The 27,961-nt window shown below is 44.1% G+C and overlaps 2 protein-coding genes and 1 non-coding gene across 3 annotated transcripts in view; 2 read left to right on the top strand and 1 right to left on the bottom strand.

Annotated features, from left to right (window-relative positions):
* The first annotated feature begins 344 nt into the window (after positions 1-344).
* LOC120022587 (proteasome subunit beta type-8-like) lies at positions 345-5,274 on the top strand. The gene is made up of 6 exons (XM_038966551.1): positions 345-633; positions 1,037-1,178; positions 1,812-1,923; positions 2,351-2,480; positions 2,647-2,851; positions 5,118-5,274. The coding sequence occupies exons 1-6, from the start codon at positions 508-510 to the stop codon at positions 5,204-5,206; spliced, it is 804 nt and encodes a 267-aa protein (XP_038822479.1). The 5' UTR covers positions 345-507; the 3' UTR covers positions 5,207-5,274.
* Positions 5,275-8,511: 3,237 nt separating this feature from the next.
* LOC120022588 (H-2 class I histocompatibility antigen, Q9 alpha chain-like) overlaps positions 8,512-27,961 on the bottom strand; it is a 28,018-nt gene continuing 8,568 nt past the window's right edge. The window contains exons 3-9 of the mRNA XM_038966552.1: positions 20,634-20,639; positions 11,676-11,954; positions 11,136-11,417; positions 10,800-10,901; positions 10,473-10,490; positions 10,042-10,119; positions 8,512-9,915 (exon numbers count right to left, since the gene is read on the bottom strand). Of these exons, the coding sequence (XP_038822480.1) occupies positions 10,070-10,119; positions 10,473-10,490; positions 10,800-10,901; positions 11,136-11,417; positions 11,676-11,954; positions 20,634-20,639 (737 nt within the window). The 3' untranslated portion in view covers positions 8,512-9,915; positions 10,042-10,069. The remainder of the gene's footprint in view (positions 9,916-10,041; positions 10,120-10,472; positions 10,491-10,799; positions 10,902-11,135; positions 11,418-11,675; positions 11,955-20,633; positions 20,640-27,961) is intronic.
* On the top strand, positions 12,479-12,554 carry trnaa-ugc. Its single transcript has one exon. It is a non-coding gene; the product is annotated as a tRNA-Ala (tRNA).

The raw sequence follows: 27,961 nt of genomic DNA on the forward strand, positions 1-27,961 counted from the left end.
TGGTTCACCAATGAAGAATATACTTGCTACTACCTTCCAGGGGATTTCGATATTTTAAATGTTTCAAATACTGAACAAATTGTAAAACGTAATACACCATAATGTTTACCACATGAAAGTCCCCATATTTACTGATGACTATACCACAAATAATGCTCTGCTATTGGCAAAATGTGTGATACATTTACACTCAATTTACTGTATATTGTTGTGATATATTATGGCAAAGCTTCCAAGACTATTAACACTTGTTTATCAGTATGACTATAGGCTTGGCTAGGCTATTGTCAAATACACATTAGCCTATAGATACTGTGTTGGTAACTTTTACGATCACTAATGAGAAGTTACCTTAAAAACCCTTTCGGTTTCGTATGCATTGTAAGGAAAGACATTTCCTTGATGCAACCGAGCAAAGTAAGGCTGTATTTTTGCTTTCAAATTTAATCAAGAGATAGCCTATATTGTTTTATTTGAGCCTACATTCGTATATTTGATTGAATCAGTATGGCTCTTTTCGATGTAAGTGGTTATAAGTCCCACTCGGAACTTCGTGGGGAGATGATTGGAACAGGAGTAGGGCATTTTATCGACCGACCGAATCAGCAATTTTCTGTTCCCGTTGGAGTGGATGTGAGTATCCTATTGAATTTTTTAATAAGAAATATTGGAAAATGTATTCATGATATTCAATTTAAAAATGGCAATGCATCAATTAGTCTTCATATTATATTGTTAAAGGAGACCGTGATCTTGGCTGTGTGCCAAAATCAATTTTAAGCTTCTTTCAATTTGCACGTAGTTTCTGTTTCTTCTGTGATGATTACTGTATGTGAAGTGAACTATAGAATTACACATGGTTCAATGGAGAAGCGCAACTCACCTCAAGCACATTTTTACGCACGCCACGCACAACCATACATGTGCGCGCACACTCCAGAAGAGATGCTGACTAAAGCTGCTGTCTCACTCATTTGTAAACGATTGGATCAATCTATTTCTCAGTTCCCCTCTATATTGCTCTCTGTGTCTCTAGCCCTCAGGGTTCCTCAAGTCATGTAGCCGTGATGGTGGTGTGTCCATAGATCTGAACCATGGTACTACTACACTGGCTTTCACATTCCGCCATGGTGTCATTGTGGCTGTGGACTCGAGGGCCTCAGCTGGCAGCTACATTGGTAAACATCACATTCCATAAGGATTAGCTTTCCTTGATAACCAAAACCACTTCACCCCAACAGCCTTGCGGAGTCTTGGTTGCATGTGGTTCAGATTTATAATGTAAGAAAGTTAGCTATTAATCTCTAATTTCAGTCATATGCTTGTGTTCATCCAACAACACCTGTACACAGTAATACACCAGTAATAGCATATACTGTATACTGCATATATGACATTTAGCAGACACTTTTATCCAAAGAGATTTACAGTCATGCGTACATACATTTTACAAATGGGTGGTCCCGGGAATAGAACCCACTGCTCTGGCGTTACAAGCACCATGCTCTACCATCTAAGCTATAAAGGATATATTACATACTACTGTTACTTCAATAACTGCCCACTGTATTGTGGTAGTAAACCAAATCTACAAGTGGTGTTTGTAAGATCATTCATTTTGATGTGATTTACCTTGAAAGGTTGATGTGATTAGCCTTGAGTTGGTCCATTAGAGTTCTGTTCCAGAAGCAGTAGTTGACACATCCGACACCGCCAGATGCAGAATGTATCTCAGTTCCCCAGAGATCTATAACCAAACATAAAGCAACCATTCTCTTACCCTGTTGCCATGTATTTATCTTTCCCTGTAGCGTCGAAAGAGGCTAACAAGGTGATAGAGATCAACCCTTACCTGCTGGGGACCATGTCCGGCAGTGCTGCCGACTGCCAGTACTGGGAGAGACTGCTGGCTAAGGAGTGCAGGTCTGTTGGAGCTTGTCTCTGTTGAATTGAGTCCCGCTATACTGTTACACGGTGTTAATATCACAGTCATCAATGCCTGTCTGTGTAAGTCAGGTTTATAGGCATGGGTTGGATGAAGAGAACATTTACCAATCAATTCCCTTACACTCATAACAAACGCATGAGACATAAAGTAATTACCTCACAACCATATCAGTATCAACCAGTGACTTTGTGGTTACCATCTAATTAACGTTTTGTCCATAATGCTGATCTAGACTCGCTCTCTCCCTACCTTAGTCTTCTTGGTCTGCTTCTAAGCCATATTAATGCCTTGACCCTTTAGGTATCTGGGGTGTTAAAATGTATCAGGAGGTAAACCAGTGTGTTAGCACTCTGACTGCCTTGTCTCATACAGTGACTGACCCTCCATCTCTTTGTGTCTCAGGCTGTACAAACTGAGGAACAAGCAGAGGATCTCAGTGTCTGCAGCCTCTAAGCTGCTGTGTAACATGATGCTGGGCTACAGGGGCATGGGCCTCTCCATGGGCAGCATGATCGTTGGCTGGGACAATAAGGTACAGGGTGGGTGGGAGTGAGGAGTGGAATGTGCGTTGTATGTGTGTGTATTTGAAGGCCTCCGTTTTCATCCTTATGGTACCCAACATGTTTGAGTGCCATTGAAGTGCCTCCAATTGTCACGTCTGTTGATGAGTTTTAATTTATTTGTGTCTTGCTGTCCAGGGCCCTGGTTTGTACTACGTGGATGACAACGCCACACGTCTGTCTGGTCGTATGTTCTCTACTGGTTGTGGTAGCAGCTATGCGTACGGAGTGATTGACAGCGGTTACCGTGAGGACATGACAGTAGAGGAGGCGTACGAGCTGGGCCGCCGCGGTATCACCCACGCCACACACAGAGACGCCTACTCCGGAGGAGTGGTCAACCGTGAGTGACCTTGTTCTAAACCTATACTCACTCTGTAACAATTTTGATTTCACTAAGGCAGTTCATGTGAGACCATGTGAAGCATAGATACAGTGCATTTGGAAAGTATTCAGACCCCTTGACTTTTTCCACATTTTGTAACTTTGCAGCCTTATTCTAAAATTGATTAAATATATATTTTCCTCATCAAGCTACACACAATACACCATAATCACAAAGCAACATTTTTTTTAGAAAAAACTACTGAAGTATTACATTTACATAAGTATTCAGACCTTTACTCAGTACTTTATTGAATCACCTTCGGTAGCGATTACAGCCTCAAGTCTTCTTGGATATGACGCTACTGTCACGCCTGCTCCCGCTCTCCCTCTCTGGCGCTCGAGGGCACCAGGCTGCCCTTCATTACGCACACCTGTTACCATCATTACGCACAAAAGTGCTCATTGGACGCACCTGGATTCTATAATTGTCTGTTCCTCCGGTTGTTCCCTATGTCTGCATTGATGTCGTTATTTTGTCCCCTGTCCAGACGCTGTTCCTGTCCTGTTTCATGTCCGTGCTAATTAAATGTTCTCCCTGTACCTGCTTCCTGTCTCCAGCGTCGATCATCACAGCTACAAGCTTGGCACACTTGTATTTGGGGAGTTTCTCCCATTCTTCTCTGCAGATCCTTGCAAGCTCTGTCAGGTTGGATGGGGAGTGTTGCTGCACAGCTATTTTCAGGTCTCTCCAGAGATGTTCGATCGGGTTCAAGTCCGGGCTCTGGCTGGGCCACTCAAGGACATTCAGAGACACGTCCCAAAGCCACTCCTGCATTGTCTTGGCTGTGTGCTTAGGGTCGTTGTCCTGTTGGAAGGTGAACATTCGCCCCAGTCTTAGGTCCTGAACGCTTTGGAGCAGGTTTTCATCAAGGATCTCTGTGTACTTTGCTCTGTTCATCTTTCCCTCGATCCTGACTAGTCTTCCAGTCCCTGCCACTGAAAAACATCCCCACAGCATGATGCTGCCACAACCATGCTTCACCGTAGGGATGGTGCCAGGTTTCCTCCAGACGTGACGCTTGGCATTAAGGCCAAATAGTTTAATCTTGGTTTCATCAGACCAGAGAATCTTGTTTCTCATGGTCTGAGAGTATTTAGGTGCCTTTTGGCAAACTCCAAACGGGCTGTAATGTGCCTTTTACTGAGGAGGGGCTTCCGTCTGGCCACTCTACCATAAAGGCCTGATTGGTGGAGTGCTGCAGAGATGGTTGTCCTTCTGGAAGGTTCTCCCATCTCCACAGAGAAACTCTGGAGCTCTGTTAGAGTGACCATCGAGTTCTTGGTCACATCCCTGACCAAGGCCCTTCTCCCTCAATTGCTCAGTTTGGCCGGGCGGCCAACTCTAGGAAGTCTTGGTGGTTCCAAACTTCTTCCATTTAAGAATGATGGAGGGCACTGTGTTCTTGGGGACTTTCAATACTGCAGAAATGTTTTGGTATCCTTCCCAGATCTGTGCCTCGACACAATTCTGTCTTGGAGCTCTACGGACAATTCATTCGACCTCATGACTTGGTTTTTGCTCTGACATGCACTGTCAACTCTGGGACCTTATAGAGACAGGTGTGTGCCTTTCCAAATCATGTCCAATCAATTGAATTTACCACAGGTGGACTCCAGTCAAGTTGTAGAAACATCACAAGTATGATCAATGAAAACAGGATGCAACTGAGCTCAATTTCGAGTCTCATAGCAAAGGGTCTGAATACTTATGTAAATAATGCACAGACATGAAATTGAAACATAAACAATAACGCCTCGGGAAGGAACCAAAGGGAGTGACATATATAAGGAAAGTAATCAGGCAGGTGATGAAGTCCAGGTGAGCCTGATGAGGCGCTGGTGCGCGTAACGATGGTGACAGGTGTGCGTAATAATGAGCAGCCTGGTGACCTAGAGGCCGGAGAGGGAGTATACGTGACAGTATTGTGTGTAGATTGATGAGGATTTAAAATATATATATTTTAGAATAAGGCTGTGACGTAAAACAAAATGTGGAAAAGTCAAGGGGTCTGAATACTTCCCGACTGCACTTGTTGGTGTTTGTTGTGTAAATTCCAGGTGTGAATTCCATGTAAGAGGTTATAGCTAAATTTTCTACTATAATCTTATCTCATAAGGATTTGTGTATATTAGAATGTAGACATGCTGAAGCCATGGGAAAATAAAATGTAAACAATACCTTTAAATCAAATGCATGTATGTGTAACTGTGTGTTTGTCCAGTGTACCACATGCAGGAGGATGGCTGGATAAAGGTGTGTAAGGAGGACGTTTCAGAGCTGATCCACCGCTACAGGAAAGGCATGTTCTGATCCCAGATCTGTTTCCACACCCACACAGACACACTGTTCTCTCTCAACTGATCCCAACACTGCTCCAAATAAAGACCGTTTTCAAAATGAATACTCTGGCCTCTATTGTCTTACATGCCTAACAATGTTTATGTCAAAATAAATTGTCACAATAAATTGCTGCAACTGTTCACAGTCCGAGTCAAATGTACAGTATATGACAGGGATTATCAACTAGATTTTTTCCTGAGCAGATGATCAGGGGGCCGGAACATAATTACAAATCATTTTTAGACTGCAAATGGACCACAAGAAGCCCAAACATATATTTGACTAAAACCTGGCTTACATTTGTATACGATCACATACACTGTTTAGAAAACATCAGGACACCTGCTCTTTCCATGACAGACTGACCAGGTGAATCCAGGTGAAAGCTATGATCCCTTATTTATGTCACTTGTTAAATACTCTTCAATCAGTGTACCTGAACAAGAGGAGACAGGTTACAGAAGGATTCTTAAGCCTTGAGACTATTAAGACACAAATTGTGTATGTGTTTCCTGTGTGTATCAAGATTGGTCCACCACCCAAAAGACATCCAGCCCACATGACACAATTGTGGGAAGCATTAGTCAAAATTGGCCAGCATCCCTGTGGAACGCTTTCGACACCTAGAGTTGAGGCTGTTCTGAGGGCAAAAGGGGGTGTAACTCAATATTAGAAAGGTGTTCCTACTGTGTTTATCTCTATTATACATGGAAATACTTTGGAATATATTTCCCAAATTAAAATCACTTGGAGCTGATTTGCTGGTGTTTTTGGTGTTTATGTCCAAAAATAAAAAATCCCCCGTGGGCTGCCAGTTGGGGAACCCCTGTATATGAGAATCTACCAGTTATGTCCCAGTGCCCTCCAAATGGAAAAGGTTTGTTGTACTGTTTAATACAATACTACAAACCTTGATTTTTATTTTCTCTGTAGTCGGTTGAGACGTGTGAAATATACGTTAAATCAATTATGACATGACAACTTTGTGACTTGAAGAGGATTAGGCAAAGATGTTTGCATACAAAAGGGTAAAATAACAATATCATAACCAGCAGTTGGAGGAAGTAAAGTCCTTATCGTTTTATCTAGCGTATCTGCCTCGAACTGTTTCCTGAAACACAAATACAGTACATGTCCCAAACCAGTCAGATGTGTTCGCCCGGGTATCTTTTGGTTAGCACTATTCTGTAAATGTCCACCTTAGTGTAGGAGTTCATTGGACAAATTAAATGTTACAAACAAAATGTTTGTGCTATCAAAGGAAGTTTTGATTAAATGGAATGAATTTGCCATAAAACCTGAAGTAGGGTATTTCTCCCATATTATGCTAATTTTCTCAGCTTGATAAATTAGTCACTGTGGATATGAATATTGGAATAGTGTGTGCAGTCATTACATGGGGAGTATACTGTAGGTCCCAGCATGTTATTATAAAAAGAGAATTACATCTCTATAGCACCCTACATTCCCATAAGTCTACCAACATTAATATCATCTGTTGCCAGGCAGGATTCTGTGCAACAGGTCTTGGTGAATACCTTTGATAGGCTATTGAATTTCAGCCCTAGAGGGCAGAAGTACTGATACAGTTGCTCTGTTCTCCCTGGCAGTTTATTGATCAATAAATATCATTAATTCATTGTCCAGAGTTCACTCAGGTCTGAATCAGTCCCTGATTAGAAGGCGGTAAGGAGCAGTGCTGTGGACCTCCAGACACGTGAAGAGACAGAACATGATTTATTCTAATCTCTCTATCATATGATAATGTTCAGGACAAAATTGACAGTGCAGAGATTATCCCATTTTAATAAGCATTTTATTCAAACATCTTTCATACAGGTCAACAAAATATCTAAAATGTTATTTATAAAAGCCTATTATATTGTAACAATATCTACCTACATGTACTACATATTATCTCCATTACCTCGACACCGGTGTCTCCGCACATTGACTCTGTACCGGTACCCCCTGTGTATAGCCCCGCTATTGTTTTTTTTACAGCTGCTCTTTAATTATTTGTTATTCCTATCACTTACTTTTTTTAGGTATTTTCTTAACTGCCTTGTTGGTTAAGGGTTTGTAAGGTCTACACCTGTTGTATTCGGCGTATGTGTCACGATCGTCATAATAACTGGACCAAAGCGCAGCGTGATCTGGGTTCCACGTCTTCATTGCTATGTGAACCTCAAAACTAAACGAACAAAACGAAACGTGACGCTACAATAGTGCTCACAGGCAACTATACATAGTCAAGATCCCACAAAGCACAAAGGGGAAATGGCTGCCTAAATATGATCCCCAATCAGACAACGATAAACAGCTGCCTCTGATTGGGAACCATACCAGGCCAACATAGAAATATAATCACCTAGATGACACACCCTAATCACACCCCGACCTAACCAACATAGAGAATAAAAGCTCTCTATGGTCAGGGCGTGACAGTATGTGACAAATCAAATTTGAGATATTTTTTTGCCCTGTATGAAAGACGATTGAATAAAATGCTTGTTTACAATAAGAGGAACAGGAGCTCAAGCAGTAGAACATTTGAGGTGCCGGTACTCAGCTCCAGTGAGCTCCTTCCCAAATCAAGCACTGTTTACAGCATAATTGTTTACCCGGGACCCAGGTATCTTTTGATTGGCACCATACAATAAAGTTACACCCTAGTTTTGTAATTAATTGTACAAATTAAATTCTACAAACACAATGTTTGTGCTATCAGAGGACGTTTTACTGTGACATGGTCTAATAAGGTGCTTAAATTATTGGAATGAATTTGCCATAAAACCTGTACATTTTCTCAGCTTAAATGAGTCACTGTAGATAAATTGCTACATGGAGTGTAGTATAGGTCCCGGATAAGAGCGTCTGCTAAATGACTTAAATGTAAATGTCCCAGTGTTATTATAGAGAATTGCGGCCAATATAGCAACACCAATCCATAAAAGTCTTATAGTTCAACAGTAGCCTGTTTTAAAATGAATCCAACGTTGATGTCATGTTGCCAGGCAGGATTCTGTACAACAGGTTTTTATAGCACTATTCATTTCAGCCCTAGAAGGCAGATATACTGCTTCAGCTTTTCTGTCTGGCTGTTTATTGATCAGTACATATCACTGATTCATTGGCCAGAGGTCACTCACTTGGTTTTCCAGGTCTGACTCAGTCCCTGATTAGAAGATAACGCAGAATGAAAACCAGCAGTGATTTATCCTAATCTGTACCATATGAAAATGTTCAGGACAAAATAAACAGTGTAGATTATCCCCCTTTTTTAAGAAGTATTTTATTCAAACATTTATATTTGACATTTTAGTCATCAGACGCTGTTACCCAGAGCAATTTACAGGAGCAATAAGGGTTAAGTGTCATGCTCAAGGGAACAGACAGATTTTGACCTAGTCAGCTAGTGGCCCAACACTCTACACCACTAGCCTACCTGCCACCCCATCATATTTCATACAGATCATCAAAATATATATATGACTTCTTCTTTAGCCTATATACAAAATGATATCGTTTCACTTCAAATCCTTTGCGGTTTAAAACATATCTTACTGCAAACATTATTAAAAGGCCCAGTATGACACTTTGATTAACATTTTGTAGACTTTATTGAAAGGCGTAAGAACATTATGACAGAACGCATGAATTTGGTCTCTAATTTGTTGTTTCGCTGCTTCATTATGTATCTCATAAATGGATCACATTTGCTATCCTGTTTTCTGGACTTGTATTAGATTTGGTCAATCATTGCTGTGTAGAGCATCCATAATGTACAAAGCACAAACTGTTGCAATAAAATAATTGTTCAACTTGCCCCATCACCAACTTATTTTTACACAACCAACTACCCCCAAAACATATCAGAAATCAAACGTATCATGAAAACTAGAGCAATAAAGCCACTTCCGTTAAAAGAGAAACATTTACAAATGGAACATGTGGATGATAGGCCTTGTCTGGTTTATGGCCATACAATTAAACAAGACAGTGTGAGCAAAGTTCGAACATGTCACACACAATTACTGTATGTTATCCCACTAAAACCTACACACATGTGCAGCTAAACTACACAAAATAATTACGTTTTTCTGGTTTACAGCAATATCTTTTAAATGTGGTTGTTTTTATGGCTTCAGTTAAGAGAAAATCAAGCTAATACATTTTTTTATTTGTAGAATAATCTAAGTTAAAATCTTAATTTAACATCTCACAACAATCTAATCCTTTCCAGAAAGACACTTTCATGATGTTCCATTGATTCTAGTATACCTGTAAGAATGAGATAAACCTCACACAGTGGCAATATAACATTTAACAATTTAAAACACATTACAACACTTTAAAAAGCCAAACCATAGATTAAATGAAAGTAAAACTGTTCAAATGAAAATCACCAAATAATATTTTTGACAGCAGATTTTTTTGTTGATGTATGGATCTGTGTTTACAGTGTGTGTGTCACAGGAGGCTTCTGAGGGGAGGACAGCTCATAATAATGGTTGGAACGGAGTAGATCAAACCATGTGTTTGATGTATTTGGTACCATTCCACTCACTCCGCAAGCCCACTCTACCCAATTAAGGTGACACAAACCTCCTGTGTTGTGTGTGTGTGTGCAAGTATACGTGTGTTATGTTCTTGAGAAGTTCCTCTTCAGCTCCTTCCTAAAACACATAAGAAGAGAGAGGTTACACACACATAAACACAGTACAGACAGTCAGACTGTGTACCAGTGTGGTAGTGGTTGTATCAGCTTGCTCATTAATATGAGGACTCCTTAAGTGGCTTACTTTGATGTTACAGAAGAGCAGAGGTCTCTCAAATCTTCTCGGCACCTTTCCCAGAGTTCTCAGAGTCAGTGTCGGAAGCTAAAACAGAAATTCAAACCCCAATGTTAGAAAAAAAGACTGATAGAAAGATAATCCATGAGTTCAGGTTCATTCACACGTTCCTAATGCATGGTTCACAGTAAATGCAGCTTTCCATATTAACTAGGTAGCTACATCAATTGACATCTAAGTTTGAACCAGCATCAGAATCTACAAGGGATCTGTGTAATTTGGTTGAAGACAAGTCAGACTGCAAGTGAACATGCATCAAACTGTTGCGTGATGATGAAATGAGTGTTCAGTCAGAGTCTAAAATGGATGCCATACAGTCCAACACAACACAAATCAGTGATCTTTTCAGAATAGAGAACAACATGAAGGCAGGCACTTACTGCTGGCCGGAACAAAGCCTGAAACACAGAGATGTAAGTGATGTTGTTATTGACTGATAGCTTGGTTTGGTGGAATATTACAAGAGAACATCAGTTTGAGAGTATTCTGAATCCTGTATCTCTACTGCATATCCTACTGCAGACATCACATACAACAGGACTCTTTATTTACATAAATCAGATTAAATCAAACATTCCTCTACCATCACTAACTACAACACTTGATTGTAAACTACTTCTAAACTAACTAAAACACTGCTGATAATACCTGAGGTGACAGTGCAGACTACATAGGAAAATAAAAAGGGTCTTTCTCTCCTCACTCACCTTTCTTGCTCTTCTTCTTCCAAATGACGACCCCAACAACAACAGCAACGATGACCAGGAGAGCTACCAACCCTCCAATGATGGGGACAAAGTTGGGGCCATCTGTAATCATCAGAACAGAGCATTCAGACAATAGTACTAGATGGTACATTTTAATAAAAAATGAACTCTAAGCAGCATTCTTGACAATGTCAATAAAAGGTCAGGAGGTCAAGGAGAACATGCAGTCAGAAAGGTAGTGTCACTGAGCAGATGAGTGAACTTAGAAATGAAGAATATTGGGCACATTCAGTAGGAGGGTTGACTATCGTGTATATTTGAATCTCTCCCTCTTACCCTGGCCAGGCAGAACCTTGATGAAGTCCTCCTCGATACCCTTGACTTGAACCAGACACTGATACTTGCTGTTCTTCCTGTCCTCAGGCGTCACTGTCAGGTGGGAGCTTTTCTGGAAGGTTCCGTCATCGTTGGGGAGAATCTCTCCATACTCCACATCTTCATGGTGATCTTGTCCGTCTTTCTGCCAGGACACCATGACTCCACTGGGGTAGAAACCTGTAGCGTGGCAGGTCACTGGAGAGGAGGGGGTCTTCTGGAGCAGAGACACTGAGGGAGGGACTGGAGAGAGAGAAGGGGGGAAGGGGAATGTGTAGTGTAGAGAGGGGGAATAGACAGACGCACATAGACATGTAAGAGCAAATGAGAGTGGGTAGCAGAAGAGAAAAAACAAACAGTTAAATGAAACATTTTTAGAGATAATAGTATTGTCATTCAAAACAACTTCATGTGACTTAAAAACAATTGTGAAATGATATCCTGATAATGAAACATCATTGCTGTGTCAATGGAGTTACGTCATGTCATGTGTCTCTGTACCTGTCCTCATCAGAGTGCTCTTCCCATAGTCCAGATACTTCTTCAGCCACTCAATGCACTCCTGGGTGAGGTAGTTCTGCCGGAATGCCAGTCCAGATTGGTCATGGTTCCACTTGCGCAGAGTGATCTCAGCTTGCTGTTTAGGAGCGATCCAAGTGAAGGTCTTCATGTCGTACACAAGGAAGTCCTCCCCATCATATCCATACTGCCTATGCCCCTCAGTGACTCCACTGTCATCTTCCCACGTACAGCCGTACATGTACTGGAAAATGTGGACTCCTGAAAGAGAGAGAGACAGAGGGTCATCAACACCATGCACTACTCCATCTGTTTCAGTCTGCCAGTGGGATCTCTATCATCATGTGTTAGTTGTTCAACCAGACTGGAAGGAAACAGATCAGCTCAGACCACTACAGTGTGATGATGACGTCACACCTTCACCACAGAGACAGAGAGAGTTGATGAGGAAACTCAGAGACTGTGGATCTATTCTACACCAGCTGATGTTGGCTTGGTTCTATCTGCTGTGTTGAAGATACACATTGTGTTCAGTACACTAGTGTTACTCTAACTAATGGATGTTGTATAAGACTGTAGTTTTCAGTGAGGTGGGTCAACAAATAAAACCCTGTTAATAAATGAAGACTGTCCTCTAGTGATGATGTCAGAGATAAATAGAGGAAGTGAGAGAGGATCCTCTGTTCAGTCAGGAACAACAGGAGAGAGATGGAGAGACTCACATGAGTAAGATGATCTGTTACTAATTCCCTGCTGGTGACTGTTATCAGCACCTCACAACCTGTGGCCCCGTGTGGCTCAGTTGGTAGAGCATGGCGCTTGCAACGCCAGGGTCGTGGGTTCGATTCCCACGGGGGGCCAGTACAAAAAAAGTATGAATGTATGTACTTGTAAGTCGCTCTGGATAAGAGCGTCTGCTAAATGACTTAAATGTAAATGTAAAAATGTGGAGCTGCACACTCCACTCCCCATCCCCCAGAACCGGAGCCTGACAGTCTAGAGCAGTGATTCTCAACTGGGGGGTCGTGACCCCCATGGGAGGATTTTAAGGGGCCGCGAGACTTATTATGCAAGAATATAATACAAAAATAACTAATTAAAAAATATATATATATTTTGAAAGCTAACCGCCGCACCAAAACTTTTATTTTGACAGGATACCGCTGCACCACTTATTGTTGCTGACTGAACAGATGCAGTGCGTCCACAGTGGTGAAACGATCAGCTACGTTCAGACTCGGAGGGTTTTCGCGCCGCTCTCACTCACTGACCAATACAGTAACGTTCTCGCCCCACACACACTGATCCAATGAAATTTCAGATTTCTCGACACACACACACAAGCATTTCTCTACACGCCCAATAACATCCGCTAAATATGTGTATGTGACCAATAAACATTTGACTTGACACACTGATCCAATAAAAATGTCATTCTGCAACATTGTTTAGTTTTAAATGTGACCCGTCCAATCAGATAATACAGATCTCCTGATTGACAGATAACTATACAGATGTGTTCTGCAGGCATTGCACATGTGGATAGTCAGCTGTCATTCAACTCATGTAGGCTTGCTGTCAGAGTAACATTTTGAAAACGTGCGGCTCCCTCTTCATCTACTGCTGCGTCCAACGTCAACAACAAGGCAGACAACACCGGTCCCCGTCAGAAGAGAAAACACCGCCACGACTTCATCAAATACGGTTTTACATATAAAGAAGACAGTCAGGGTGAGTGTAGACCGCAGTGGGTCCTACGCAACCAGCTGTTAGCTAATGAGAGCATGAAACCCTCCAAAATGAAAAGGCATCTGGGCACCAGGATACAAGCCACAAAGATAAGACAGCTGACTTTTTTTTAAAGGAAATATCAGTATCTGGAGGCCTCACAAGATTCATTGAACAACGTATGAACGGTACAAGAAAAGGCACTTTGTGCATCATACCTTGTGGCCCAGCGTATTGCTAAGTGCAAAAAAGCCCACACCAGCGCAGAGGATCTCATTCTCCCTGCTGCGGTTGATATGTGCACTGAACCCGTGGGAGAGTCAGCCGCCAACACACTTCAAACCACACCCCTATCCAATGACACCGCGAGGAGGAGAATCCAGGACGTGTCTGAGGACATAACGCGCCAGACATCAGAGAGCATCAGTGCAAATGGCCATTACACACTGCAGCCTGATGAATCCACAGATGTAGCTAACCATGCAATTCTAATGGTCTGTCAGACACGTCTGGGATAACAGCCTCGAGGAGCACTTCCTTTTTAGTGCTGATTTGCCCACCACCATCTCTGCAGAGGCTGTCTTTAACACAGTGGATATGTACCTGGGCTCCGTGGGACTGGCTGGGATGGGTGCGTCGGTGTGACCACAGATGGGGCAGCTGCCGTGACGGGGCAACACACCGGAGTAGTAAATCAGATCCTGGATATTCACCGAGTGCGACAGGGAACCACTGCTTCCTACACAGGGAGGCTTTGGCAGCGAAGGACATGGTGCCTGAGCTCCACGCCACTCTCCACAATGTGATCAAGTGTGTCAAACTATATCAAAAAGAGCTCCACGTTAAGCAGGTGTTTCCAGGCCGTCTGCAGGGATATGGGGAGCGAGCACCAGCAGGTGCTTTATCATGCAGAGGTCCGCTGGCTCTCCAGGGGTAAACTGTTGTCGCTTTAATGAGCTTCTGACATTTCCATTGTGAGGAACGGCTCGCGCAGGTTGCCTACCTGGCGGATATTTCTGACCATCTGAATTCTCTCAATGTATCAATGCAAGGGAGGGGGCGCAATCGATTTGAACAGAGGGACAAAGTGGATGCCTTCCAAGATGAAGCTTACGGTTTGGGGAAGTCATGTTTCTAATGGGAGGATTGACAATGTTTCCCAACGCTGATGTAGAGATTCAGAATCTGATCAACGTAGCGCACCGAGACACACTGAAGAAAAACCCTTAAACACCATCTGGTCAAGCTGCAGTTGTGACTACTTCCTGGAGGAGAACAGGACTAGATGACTGGACATGTTCGAGTGGAGATGGGAAGCGTCCTGTTGCCGAGCAACGAGAAGGATCTGCTGGTGGAGCTGTCATTTGATGGTGGACTGAGCATGCGCTTCCTGGGAAATCACACCACCACAGTTCTGCTGCGGCGTAATGGGAGAGTATCCTGCTCTCGCCTGTCATGAATCCTGCTACCGTTCAGCACTACCTGTCTGTGTGAACGTGGCTCCTCTGCTATGGCCGTGCTGAAAACTAAAAGCAGAAACTAACTGGGCAGCCAGCATGACCTCCAAGATGCCCTGTCAACCATCTCCACTTCAGTGAACTTATCAAAGTACAGAACCCCCCCAGCTTTCCCACCGATAGGTCACACACACACACACACACACTAAATAAACAGGTTCATTAGTTATTGCTCACTATGTTAATTATTATGGTTAATTAGCTCTGACATTCATATGACATTTTATTGAACTGGTTAAAAACGTACACCTTTAAGAAAACATTTCAAGGTGGTGAAACTATTCCCATGGTAACTGATGATTAAGACTTCCTAACGACTGTTGTTTTCTCTATTATAAACACTGGTATGTGTTACTGTTCATTAACATTATTGGACTGGTTTTGATGTTCTGAGTCTGATCATGTATTACACTTCACTCCTGACCTGGTCTCCTAATTAAATGGCTCATTCTCCTGAACTGATAGTAAATGTTTTCTCAGTTAATATGGCTGTGTAATGACTTTCTTTACCACCAGAATTGAGACAGTCTATTTTGCAAGTGAACCCTGCCCAGGAAGGCAGCTGCAATACAACATTACAAAAGGTAATCATCGTCAGTCCATAATATTGGGTCATGGTCAAGTTGTCATGGTCAACTTTGGGTCCCCGGGCAAAACCAGCTGAGAAACACTGATCTAGAGGGTACCATAAACCTGCCTCTCAAACTCTCTCCGACCTGAATGACCTGTGCCCTGATAGGTTGCTAGGGAGGTTACTAGGGGGCTGGACATCTCCCCGTCCTCTTGACTCTGCAGGTCACACAATACTGTCAGTCTCCCTCAAGCAGTGTCAGAGAGTAACATCTCTGTCTCTACAATACTGTCAGTCTCCCTCAAGCAGTGTCAGAGAGCAACATCTCTGTCTCTACAATACTGTCAGTCTCCCTCAAGCAGTGTCAGAGAGCAACATCTCTGTCTCTACAATACTGTCAGTCTCCCTCAAGCAGTGTCAGAGAGCAACATCTCTGTCTCTACAATACTGTCAGTCTCCCTCAAGCAGTGTCAGAGAGCAACATCTCTGTCTCTACAATACTGTCAGTCTCCCTCAAGCAGTGTCAGAGAGCAACATCTCTGTCTCTACAATACTGTCAGTCTCCCTCAAGCAGTGTCAGAGAGCAACATCTCTGTCTCTACAATACTGTCAGTCTCCCTCAAGCAGTGTCAGAGAGCAACATCTCTGTCTCTACAATACTGTCAGTCTCCCTCAAGCAGTGTCAGAGAGCAACATCTCTGTCTCTACAATACTGTCAGTCTCCCTCAAGCAGTCTGTCTCTACAATACTGTCAGTCTCCCTCAAGCAGTCAGAGAGCAACATCTCTGTCTCTACAATACTGTCAGTCTCCCTCAAGCAGTGTCAGAGAGCAACATCTCTGTCTCTACAATACTGTCAGTCTCCCTCAAGCAGTCTGTCTCTACAATACTGTCAGTCTCCCTCAAGCAGTGTCAGAGAGCAACATCTCTGTCTCTACAATACTGTCAGTCTCCCTCAAGCAGTGTCAGACAGCAACATCTCTGTCTCTATAATACTGTCAGTCTCCCTCAAGCAGTGTCAGAGAGCAACATCTCTGTCTCTACAATACTGTCAGTCTCCCTCAAGCAGTGTCAGAGAGCAACATCTCTGTCTCTACAATACTGTCAGTCTCCCTCAAGCAGTGTCAGACAGCAACATCTCTGTCTCTACAATACTGTCAGTGTCCCTCAAGCAGTCTGTCTCTACAATACTGTCAGTCTCCCTCAAGCAGTGTCAGAGAGCAACATCTCTGTCTCTACAATACTGTCAGTCTCCCTCAAGCAGTGTCAGAGAGCAACATCTCTGTCTCTACAATACTGTCAGTCTCCCTCAAGCAGTGTCAGAGAGCAACATCTCTGTCTCTACAATACTGTCAGTCTCCCTCAAGCAGTGTCAGAGAGCAACATCTCTGTCTCTACAATACTGTCAGTCTCCCTCAAGCAGTGTCAGAGAGCAACATCTCTGTCTCTACAATACTGTCAGTCTCCCTCAAGCAGTCAGAGAGCAACATCTCTGTCTCTAACAATACTGTCAGTCTCCCTCAAGCAGTGTCAGAGAGCAACATCTCTGTCTCTACAATACTGTCAGTGTCCCTCAAGCAGTGGTAGAGAGCAACATCTCTGTCTCTACAATACTGTCAGTCTCCCTCAAGCAGTGTCAGAGAGCAACATCTCTGTCTCTACAATACTGTCAGTCTCCCTCAAGCAGTGTCAGAGAGCAACATCTCTGTCTCTACAATACTGTCAGTCTCCCTCAAGCAGTGTCAGACAGCAACATCTCTGTCTCTACAATACTGTCAGTCTCCCTCAAGCAGTGTCAGAGAGCAACATCTCTGTCTCTACAATACTGTCAGTCTCCCTCAAGCAGTGTCAGAGAGCAACATCTCTGTCTCTACAATACTGTCAGTGTCCCTCAAGCAGTGTCAGAGAGCAACATCTCTGTCTCTACAATACTGTCAGTCTCCCTCAAGCAGTCTGTCTCTACAATACTGTCAGTCTCCCTCAGGCAGTAGCAGAGAGTAACATCTCTGTCTCTACAATACCATCAGTCTCCCTCAGGCAGTGTAGAGAGCAACATTTCTGTCTCTACAATACCGTCAGTCTCCCTCAGGCAGTGTAGAGAGTAACATCTCTGTCTCTACAATACCGTCAGTCTCCCTCAGGCAGTAGCAGAGAGTAACATCTCTGTCTCTACAATACTGTCAGTCTCCCTCAAGCAGTCTGTCTCTACAATACTGTCAGTCTCCCTCAAGCAGTGTCAGAGAGCAACATCTGTCTCTACAATACTGTCAGTCTCCCTCAAGCAGTGTCAGAGAGCAACATCATCTCTGTCTCTGCCCGTCAACAACTGGACTCCCTCATATCTCTGGATGGGTTGGAGTGCTGCACATAGTGAGTTGTGTGACGTGTGTATATTGTTCTTCATAGTTAGTTACTACTGTTGTCCATTGCATGTTGCCCCTCTTGAGTTTACTGTGTGGTGTAATACTCTACAGGTGGCGTACGCAATCTATACAGCCATTACTGCTATATTCTGTAACATTCTGTATCTGTGCCTTTGTGCCCTGCTGTAGTCATTGGGAATGTTTGTATTCATTCCCTCTGTTTCTGTCCATTACAGAACCACTACCGTTCCCACTTTTCACCCCCATGTTCATGTTCTCCCGTGTGTGACTGAAGTTCCCGTGTGTTAATAACTCCTGGACTGCTCCAAGTGACTCGCTGTGGGGTCTGCTGCTGGAGCTGATCAGGCCTCTCAGGGAAACTCTCTACACACTCCCCCGTCACCCTCGGCTGTCCCCTATTCCCCTCGAACCGGGGGGCGGAGTCGGTGAGTCACAAACTAGTAAAATGCGTAGAGCCGGGTCGCTTTCTTTCATTCTCTCTCAGGGCAATAGGCTCTAATGTCAGCCTACTGGAGCTATACGTGTGTGACCCCCAGGTCCTGAGGGTGACAGGTGAGTGTGTAGAGGGATGATTATTTCATGAACATATATCATGTTATGTCAGAGTCATCCCTTGGGGGCACATGCAAAGCGATTTGGAGTTGTTGAACGGGAGAGACAAAATGTATTACAATTGAATTTGAATGAACTGAATGATGAGGACGAAGAAGTAGAGAGTGATTGAATTTAAAAACAACCGTGTAAGAATTACTCTTCCTCTGTCCCGCGCGCATACTCAAAAAAATACACTTTGTTTGTTTCTACTTTGTCAGAAGAAGCTGTAACTGTACTATGTAACACAGGAGTCTGACAATAGTGTTTGAGAATAGCACTGTCCGTGACCGTAATCCCCCCCCAAGTCTAATAGTATTTTGGAAACGTTTCCATTCCACCTGAAAACCCAAATCGGCTGACTTAACTGAATAGAGATCCTGGTTGTGATGCTACATTATGAGTTACAGCATCATCCCAGTGAGGACAGTGGGAGGTCTGCTGTAGACTGATGGTCTATTGTAACCTAGAGTCACACCTTTCCTGTACTCCTCACCCCGCCACAAACTCCACCCTGAACACAACTACCATTCAAAAATCATCTGTTTATTTCAGAATTGTTTCATTGCGGCCAAAGAGAACAGACCAAACAGACATAGTTTTCAGCGAGCCAGCTTCTTTCTGTGGTGCTACCTGTTCCAGGGTTAGGACTGTAACCACCAGCTTCTTTCTGTGGTGCTACCCGCTCCAGGGTTAGGACTGTAACCACCAGCTTCTTTCTGTGGTGCTACCCGCTCCAGGGTTAGGACTGTAACCACCAGCTTCTTTCTGTGGTGCTACCCGCTCCAGGGTTAGGACTGTAACCACCAGAGGACTTGAAAATGAGCCGGAGCTGAGAGGATCACTGAAACTAAAGGTATTTTGGTTTCAGTGCATTTTCGATACAAAATAATAGCCTATCAATGTGTAGGCATACTGTGTAATATAATCGATAATTGTGCACTAAAAACGTGAACGTGTGTTTGCAGCGCATACAACCATGCCGACAACCATCCGTGGAGATCAGTGGACAAAGGGCTGGACAACGGGGCGCACCCAAAAACACATGGTTGCCAAGAAAGAGGGTTTTGCTAGATTCTTAAAATGTGTTTCTGTACCCAGCATTTGTGTGTAAAGGAGTGGATGGGGGCTCAGGGCCGTACCATTCCGCTCGTCTGATGAAGGTGCACACGGATCAGATTCAAACTTTGAAGACGGAGATGGAGTCATTGAAGGCAGATCAGCAGAGAGAGAAACATTCTATGAGGGCAGAGATACGGGTGACAGCTGATGCATTGGTCCAGAGCCAGGCGGCATTGACGGAGAGTCAGGCGGAGAATGACGCGCTGAAGAAGGCGAGGAACGAGATGGGAGTCACAATGTCAGGCACACCAGTGAGCTCTGGAACTCCACCTCCGACAGGCAGAGGCAGCAATCCATCCACCCACGATGGGCCATTAGCAGGACAACAGACTCTTGCCAAGTTGATTTCTATTTTTAGGGATTTGAAATGTATTTATGGATGTTAAATGGATGTTTATCTACTAATGATAATGACGTGAAGACGGAGATCAAGGAGGGTAGGAGGAGCCAGCTCTGCCTGCTCATTACAGTACGCATGATTCATCTTTTCTCTGAGCATTTCTAACAGTGGAAACGCAACAACCACAAGAATAATTTACTAACAAATTAGAATCAATCCCATATAGTCTATTCTAACAAAAAAGGTTTTAAAGTCTTTAGTAAAGCCAAGATTAATAACAGTTGAATTCATTCCTATTTATCGTTTTATTATTCAAGGCTCTTTTCTCTTCTCTGTGCTGGAGTTGTTAAACAACTTGATGGTGTAGCAACATCCTCATAAACTAGACATTAACATGACTCTTCTCTCTTCATTTTACCCACAAACAAAATCACTAACAGCCTGGTCCAGTCCTGTGTAGCTCAGTTGGTAGAGCATGGTGCTTGCAACACCAGGGTTGTGGGTATGAATCCCACGCGGGACCAGTATGTGTGCTACCTGGGGTAATGACACGCACAAATCCATGAATGATTGATTGATATCCAGTATATTGAAGTTGTCCTTCAGGCCGGTATGTAAGTTATGTTCAGACAGCTGCAGTAAACACTCCTACAGCTCCATGTCATTACAATCAAAACCTTGAACCCACCTGTCCCTGAATTTACCCAAATATGTGTATTTTACACTCTAGCAGTAGACCTACATTAAGATAAAGATCATAACAGACTAAACATCATACTAAGACTGTTTATTTCAAAACAACAGAATAGCGTGTTTTAAGAAGTATTTCTCTGTGCTGTAGTAGCTGAAGCTATGGGTTGCTTCATGTCAAGGAAATTCATTACGTTGTTATGCGCTTTCTGATAGGGTACAGCAATCAAACCGTCTGGCCTGCATGGACCTCTGATAGGGTACAGCAATCAAACCGTCTGGCCTGCATGGACCTCTGATAGGGTACAGCAATCAAACCGTCTGGCCTGCATGGACCTCTGATAGGGTACAGCAATCAAACCGTCTGGTCTGCATGGACCTCTGGTAGGGTACAGCAATCAAACCGTCTGGCCTGCATGGACCTCTGATAGGGTACAGCAATCAAACCGTCTGGCCTGCATGGACCTCTGATAGGGTACAGCAATCAAACCGTCTGGCCTGCATGGACCTCTGATAGGGTACAGCAATCAAACCGTCTGGCCTGCATGGACCTCTGATAGGGTACAGCAATCAAACCGTCTGGCCTGCATGGACCTCTGATAGGGTACAGCAATCAAACCGTCTGGCCTGCATGGACCTCTGATAGGGTACAGCAATCAAACCGTCTGGCCTGCATGGACCTCTGATAGGGTACAGCAATCAAACCGTCTGGCCTGCATGGACCTCTGATAGGGTACAGCAATCAAACCGTCTGGCCTGCATGGACCTCTGATAGGGTACAGCAATCAAACCGTCTGGCCTGCATGGACCTCTGATAGGGTACAGCAATCAAACCGTCTGGCCTGCATGGACCTCTGATAGGGTACAGCAATCAAACCGTCTGGCCTGCATGGACCTCTGATAGGGTACAGCAATCAAACCGTCTGGCCTGCATGGACCTCTGATAGGGTACAGCAATCAAACCGTCTGGCCTGCATGGACCTCTGATAGGGTACAGCAATCAAACCGTCTGGCCTGCATGGACCTCTGATAGGGTACAGCAATCAAACCGTCTGGCCTGCATGGACCTCTGATAGGGTACAGCAATCAAACCGTCTGGCCTGCATGGACCTCTGATAGGGTACAGCAATCAAAACGTCTGGCCTGAATGGACCTCTGTACGATTACTTGGGGAAGTAAGCAAAGCTTTATGAAGACGCCCTCAAAGATGCCAGCTGGTGGTTTCAACGAGCATTAACGGCATCAATGGCGGACAGTAAATTACTCTGACGTCAAGCACTGTAACATGCTGTACCGTACCCCAGCGTCCTGCAAGCTGTGCTGCAGTATGATGCTACTTTTAAATGAGGAACCACTGTAGGGAGGCGCACACAGCTGGGTCGTGTGGATAACACACACACACACACACACACACACACACACACACACACACACACACACACACACACACACACACACACACACACACACACACACACACAGACAGTAAATCAACAGCTCCATCTGTCCTCCAGATTCAGTCTGCCAGTGGGATCTCTATCATCATGTGTTAGTTGTTCAACCAGACTGGAAGGAAACAGATCAGCTCAGACCACTACAGTGTGATGATGACGTCACACCTTCACCACAGAGACAGAGAGAGTTGATGAGGAAACTCAGAGACTGTGGATCTATTCTACACCAGCTGATGTTGGCTTGGTTCTATCTGCTGTGTTGAAGATACACATTGTGTTCAGTACAGTAGTGTTATTCTAACTAATGGATGTTGTATAAGACTGTAGTTTTCAGTGAGGTGGGTCAACAAATAAAACCCTGTTAATAAATGAAGACTGTCCTCTAGTGATGATGTCAGAGATAAATAGAGGAAGTGAGAGAGGATCCTCTGTTCAGTCAGGAATAACAGGAGAGAGACGGAGAGACTCACATGAGGAAGATGATCTCTCAATAATGTGAGTCTACTGGAGCAATACAATGTGTGTGTGTGTGATCCCCAGATCCTGAGTGTGTGGGTGTGTGTGTAGAGTAGGCCTGCCCCCTGACAAAACAAAATCTTGGGTCGACCGAGAGATGTCTGTTCTTTGTCAAAACGTGTATTTTTCTACATATAGACTGTTTGATGAAATACTGAAGACAAACAAATGACTCAAGAGGGCGACGCTGCGTTAAAAAGAATGACAGCGAGTGCCTGTGACTGGCGCACATCGTCTCTCTCCTCCCCGCTGCAGCGAACAGGCACCACAGCACAGCAAGCGTTTATCGCCGCTGTCCGCGCTGATGCTGCCACACAATGACAGCCGTGTAGTTTCTAACTTGTTTCTCGGACTGAGAAGTTGTTTCTGAAATCCCTCATTTGTTTAGGAAAAACATTCCCCGTTCCCTCAACCCTCGCTCCCTTTACGTGACACGTGTCAGCATCGCACGAACGTGACCAACAGGGCCGGATGTATAGCCTATCACATCAACACACTGGTTAGAACAAACGTCCAACACCGCAATACAACTAAAAGGATGCGGAGGACGTAAAAAAGAAACTGGAAACGGGGGAATGTTTCCTGGTTGCTCAGGAGGGAAACAGGAAGTCAGACGTGTGGAAGACATTTGACTGAGTTGTGGAAACTACAGGAGATCCAGATAAAGGAGTGTACAGGAGATCCAGATAAAGGAGTGTACAGGAGATCCAGATAAAGGAGTGTACAGGAGATCCAGATAAAGGAGTGTACAGGAGATCCAGATAAAGGAGTGTACAGGAGATCCAGATAAAGGAGTGTACAGGAGATCCAGATAAAGGAGTGTACAGGAGATCCAGATAAAGGAGTGTACAGGAGATCCAGATAAAGGAGTGTACAGGAGATCCAGATAAAGGAGTGTACAGGAGATCCAGATAAAGGAGTGTACAGGAGATCCAGATAAAGGAGTGTACAGGAGATCCAGATAAAGGAGTGTACAGGAGATCCAGATAAAGGAGTGTACAGGAGATCCAGATAAAGGAGTGTACAGGAGAAAGCCCTGTGTGAGTATGATGGGTGACAAACAGGTGCTGTTACATTACAATATCATGTTTTCTGACCATGTGGAACAGTGTAAACAACACTAAATACATGATAAGTGTACCAGAGAGTCTGTTCTAATGAATAAAATAGAATATATATATAAAGCCTTTATTACAGCTGTAGGAGCCGTTTTGTCCTGTTTATGTGTCGTGTGTATGTTGTCTGTCAAGGGTTATTTTAACCTGTTTTGTACACTAGAGGGGACTATATGTTGGGGTCATGGGTCGCTGGTCACGTGTGTGTGTGTATATAGCTAGCACAGGTGACCAGGAAGGGTTAGTACAGGAGAGAGGAGAGGACATACAGTTGTACCGTATCATAGATACAGCTGATAGAAGCATCTCTCTGCACCTTTTCTACAGGAACATGTGTATTAGAGCTACTTATACTTGATATGCGCAATAAATGGAAACTTCACCCTAAAAGAGTAACGTTTGGGAAAGCTGATTTTAGTGGACGTGTTATGGACATCTCTCTCCCGTGTCAGAGGCTGTTCATAGGGAATCGCCAAAAGTAAGAGCTTAACTCTCGTTGGAAATTGGACTAATGGATCTTTGCATGTAGCATGTCGGATTATTGGAATCACTCCTGCTGTGCCTATGACAACGAACAAGGGTGGTGGCAAACATTTCCCGGAGAAACGAGAAGAATCCAGGAGCCAAATCTCCCGCGCCGTTGCTCACCAAAGGACATTGGTACTTGTGCTTCACTCTTGTGCTGCGCGGTGCACGTTGAACACTGTTTTGTCAATTGTAGCGTTGTGGAATAGGAAGTGGAGCCAGGGTTTCATAGGGAAATGCTATCCAACATGTTGACGCTTCATTTCTGAACATTAGAACAGAGTGTTGGGCTCTGTATTATCTTAACACTGGTGAAAAGGCAAAGAGTGGCGTCATGTCATTGAATAAACATTCTGCTGAATGGGCTGCGTGAGATGAAGACGGGCTGTAAAGGGCGTGGAGAACAACTGCTCTGAGAAAATGTTTACTGAAGATATCCGCAGAACATTTAAGATATTGACAGATGTAGAATGGAAAACGACTCAAATTGTGGACTGTGTGAAACAGTTGCTGATTGGCAGCGATGCTCCACAGGCCATCGCCCCCGCTGATGACGAGTGTTGGAGATGGACCTCACACCGCTGGGACCCGATTGGTGTGGGTCTCCGGCGGTCCCTTAGGAGAAGGTGGTGACAACCCGGGACAGATTGACTGCCCTGCTGTTACTGCCCACCCCATCTACATGAGACAAGCAGGAACGACACGCTCCGTGCTACAGGATTCTGCCTTGGACGACTTCAGAGCTGTACTTGTTATAGGCTGAGATGGGGCTAAGTGACTACAGAGCTGTACTTGTTATAGGCTGAGATGGGTCTAAGTGACTACAGAGCTGTACTTGTTATAGGCTGAGATGGGGCTAAGCGACTACAGAGCTGTACTTGTTATAGGCTGAGATGGGGCTAAGTGACTACAGAGCTGTACTTGTTATAGGCTGAGATGGGTCTAAGTGCCTACAGAGCTGTACTTGTTATAGGCTGAGATGGGGTTAAGCGACTACAGAGCTGTACTTGTTATAGGCTGAGATGGGGCTAAGCGACTACAGAGCTGTACTTGTTATAGGCTGAGATGGGGCTAAGTGACTACAGAGCTGTACTTGTTATAGGCTGAGATGGGGCTAAGCGACTACAGAGCTGTACTTGTTATAGGCTGAGATGGGGCTAAGCGACTACAGAGCTGTACTTGTTATAGGCTGAGATGGGGCTAAGCGACTACAGAGCTGTACTTGTTATAGGCTGAGATGGGGCTAAGTGACTACAGAGCTGACCTTGTTATAGGCTGAGATGGGGCTAAGCGACTACAGAGCTGACCTTGTTATAGGCTGAGATGGGGCTGAGCGACTACAGAGCTGTACTTGTTATAGGCTGAGATGGGGCTAAGCGACTACAGAGCTGTACTTGTTATAGGCTGAGATGGGGCTAAGCGACTACAGAGCTGTTCTTGTTATAGGCTGAGATGGGGCTAAGTGACTACAGAGCTGTACTTGTTATAGGCTGAGATGGGGTTAAGCGACTACAGAGCTGTACTTGTTATAGGCTGAGATGGGGCAAAGTGACTACAGAGCTGTACTTGTTATAGGCTGAGATGGGACTAAGTGACTACAGAGCTGTACTTGTTATAGGCTGAGATGGGGCTAAGCGACTACAGAGCTGTACTTGTTATAGGCTGAGATGGGGCTAAGTGACTACAGAGCTGACCTTGTTATAGGCTGAGATGGGGCAAAGTGACTACAGAGCTGTACTTGTTATAGGCTGAGATGGGGCTAAGTGACTACAGAGCTGACCTTGTTATAGGCTGAGATGGGGCAAAGTGACTACAGAGCTGTACTTGTTATAGGCTGAGATGGGGCTAAGTGACTACAGAGCTGTACTTGTTATAGGCTGAGATGGGACTAAGTGACTACAGAGCTGACCTTGTTATAGGCTGAGATGGGGCTAAGTGCCTACAGAGCTGTACTTGTTATAGGCTGAGATGGGGCTAAGTGACTACAGAGCTGACCTTGTTATAGGCTGAGATGGGGCAAAGTGACTACAGAGCTGTACTTGTTATAGGCTGAGATGGGGCTAAGTGCCTACAGAGCTGTACTTGTTATAGGCTGAGCTGGGGCTAAGTGACTACAGAGCTGTACTTGTTATAGGCTGAGATGGGGCTAAGTGCCTACAGAGCTGTACTTGTTATAGGCTGAGCTGGGGCTAAGTGCCTACAGAGCTGTACTTGTTATAGGCTGAGCTGGGGCTAAGTGCCTACAGAGCTGTACTTGTTATAGGCTGAGATGGGGCTAAGTGCCTACAGAGCTGTACTTGTTATAGGCTGAGCTGGGGCTAAGTGACTACAGAGCTGTACTTGTTATAGGCTGAGATGGGGCTAAGTGCCTACAGAGCTGTACTTGTTATAGGCTGAGCTGGGGCTAAGTGACTACAGAGCTGACCTTGTTATAGGCTGAGATGGGGCTAAGTGCCTACAGAGCTGTACTTGTTATAGGCTGAGATGGGGCTAAGTGCCTACAGAGCTGACCTTGTTATAGGCTGAGCTGGGGCTAAGTGCTAGCACCCTCTGGTCCTGCAGATCATCCCTCCATGAAGACACAAACACTGTTGGCTCCTTTCTTTACATTTGTATAATTGTTTCTTGCTTAAGTCAGGGAACAATTAGGGCCGGTGTGAAGGAGCCGTTTTGTCCTGTTTATGTGTTGTGTGTATGTTGTCTGTCAAGGGTTATTTTAACCTGTTTTGTACACTAGAGGGGACTATGTTGGGGTCTTGGGTCGCTGGTCACGTGTGTGTGTATATAGCTAGGACAGGTGACCAGGAAGGGTTAGTACAGGAGAGAGGAGAGGACATACAGTTGATACCGTATCACAGATACAGCTGATAGAAGCATCTCTCTGCACCTTTTCTACAGGAACATGTGTATTAGAGCTACTTATACTTGATATGCGCAATAAATGGGAACTTCACCCTAAAAGAGTAACGTTTGGAAAGCTGATTCTTGTGGACGTGTTATGGACATCTCTCTCCTGTGTCAGAGGCTGTTCATAGGGAATCAACACTACAATAGCAAAGACTAAAAACAGCTGCATGCACAGTTTAGGCTAATTATTAAATTCTCCCTTTGTTATTTCGTTTTAAAACTAAAACGCTTGATTGCATTTCAACGCATGAATGACTCGTCTGCGTGATGACATGAACGAACGATTGATCGATTGATACAGTAGCCTATATATTAAAACACTGGCCAGTAAGTAAGTTACGGTATTAAGAATAAACAGGACGTGCTCTTAGGCCTCCAGCTCAATGCTGGTTATACAAGGCTACTACTCTACGAAGCCTACTAATGATAACGACATTACTTATTATTATAATGATGATCATAATAATAACTTTAATAATAACAGGAAGGAGATGATCAAGAAAAAGGAGGGTAAAGGCGTGAGAGCTGCGTGCATATTGTGTGACAAAACAGGTGCTGTTAAAACAGGTGCTGTTAAAACACAATATCATTTTCCTGCCCGTTTGGAGCAGTGTAAACAACACTGAATCAAGTATAAGTAATACCAGTCTTTTCTAACGAAAAATATAGTCAAGCCTTTATTACAGCATAGCAAATATTAAAAACATCCGATTTTGTGAAACTGTTTTATCCGACATGTTGCAGTTGCACGAGGCTTGGAATCAGGAGGCTATTAGACAAACACTCAACCAGGCAACACAAGCAGGATC

Source organism: Salvelinus namaycush, chromosome 27 (assembly GCF_016432855.1).
Source record: "Salvelinus namaycush isolate Seneca chromosome 27, SaNama_1.0, whole genome shotgun sequence".
NCBI classification, from domain to species: domain Eukaryota; kingdom Metazoa; phylum Chordata; class Actinopteri; order Salmoniformes; family Salmonidae; genus Salvelinus; species Salvelinus namaycush.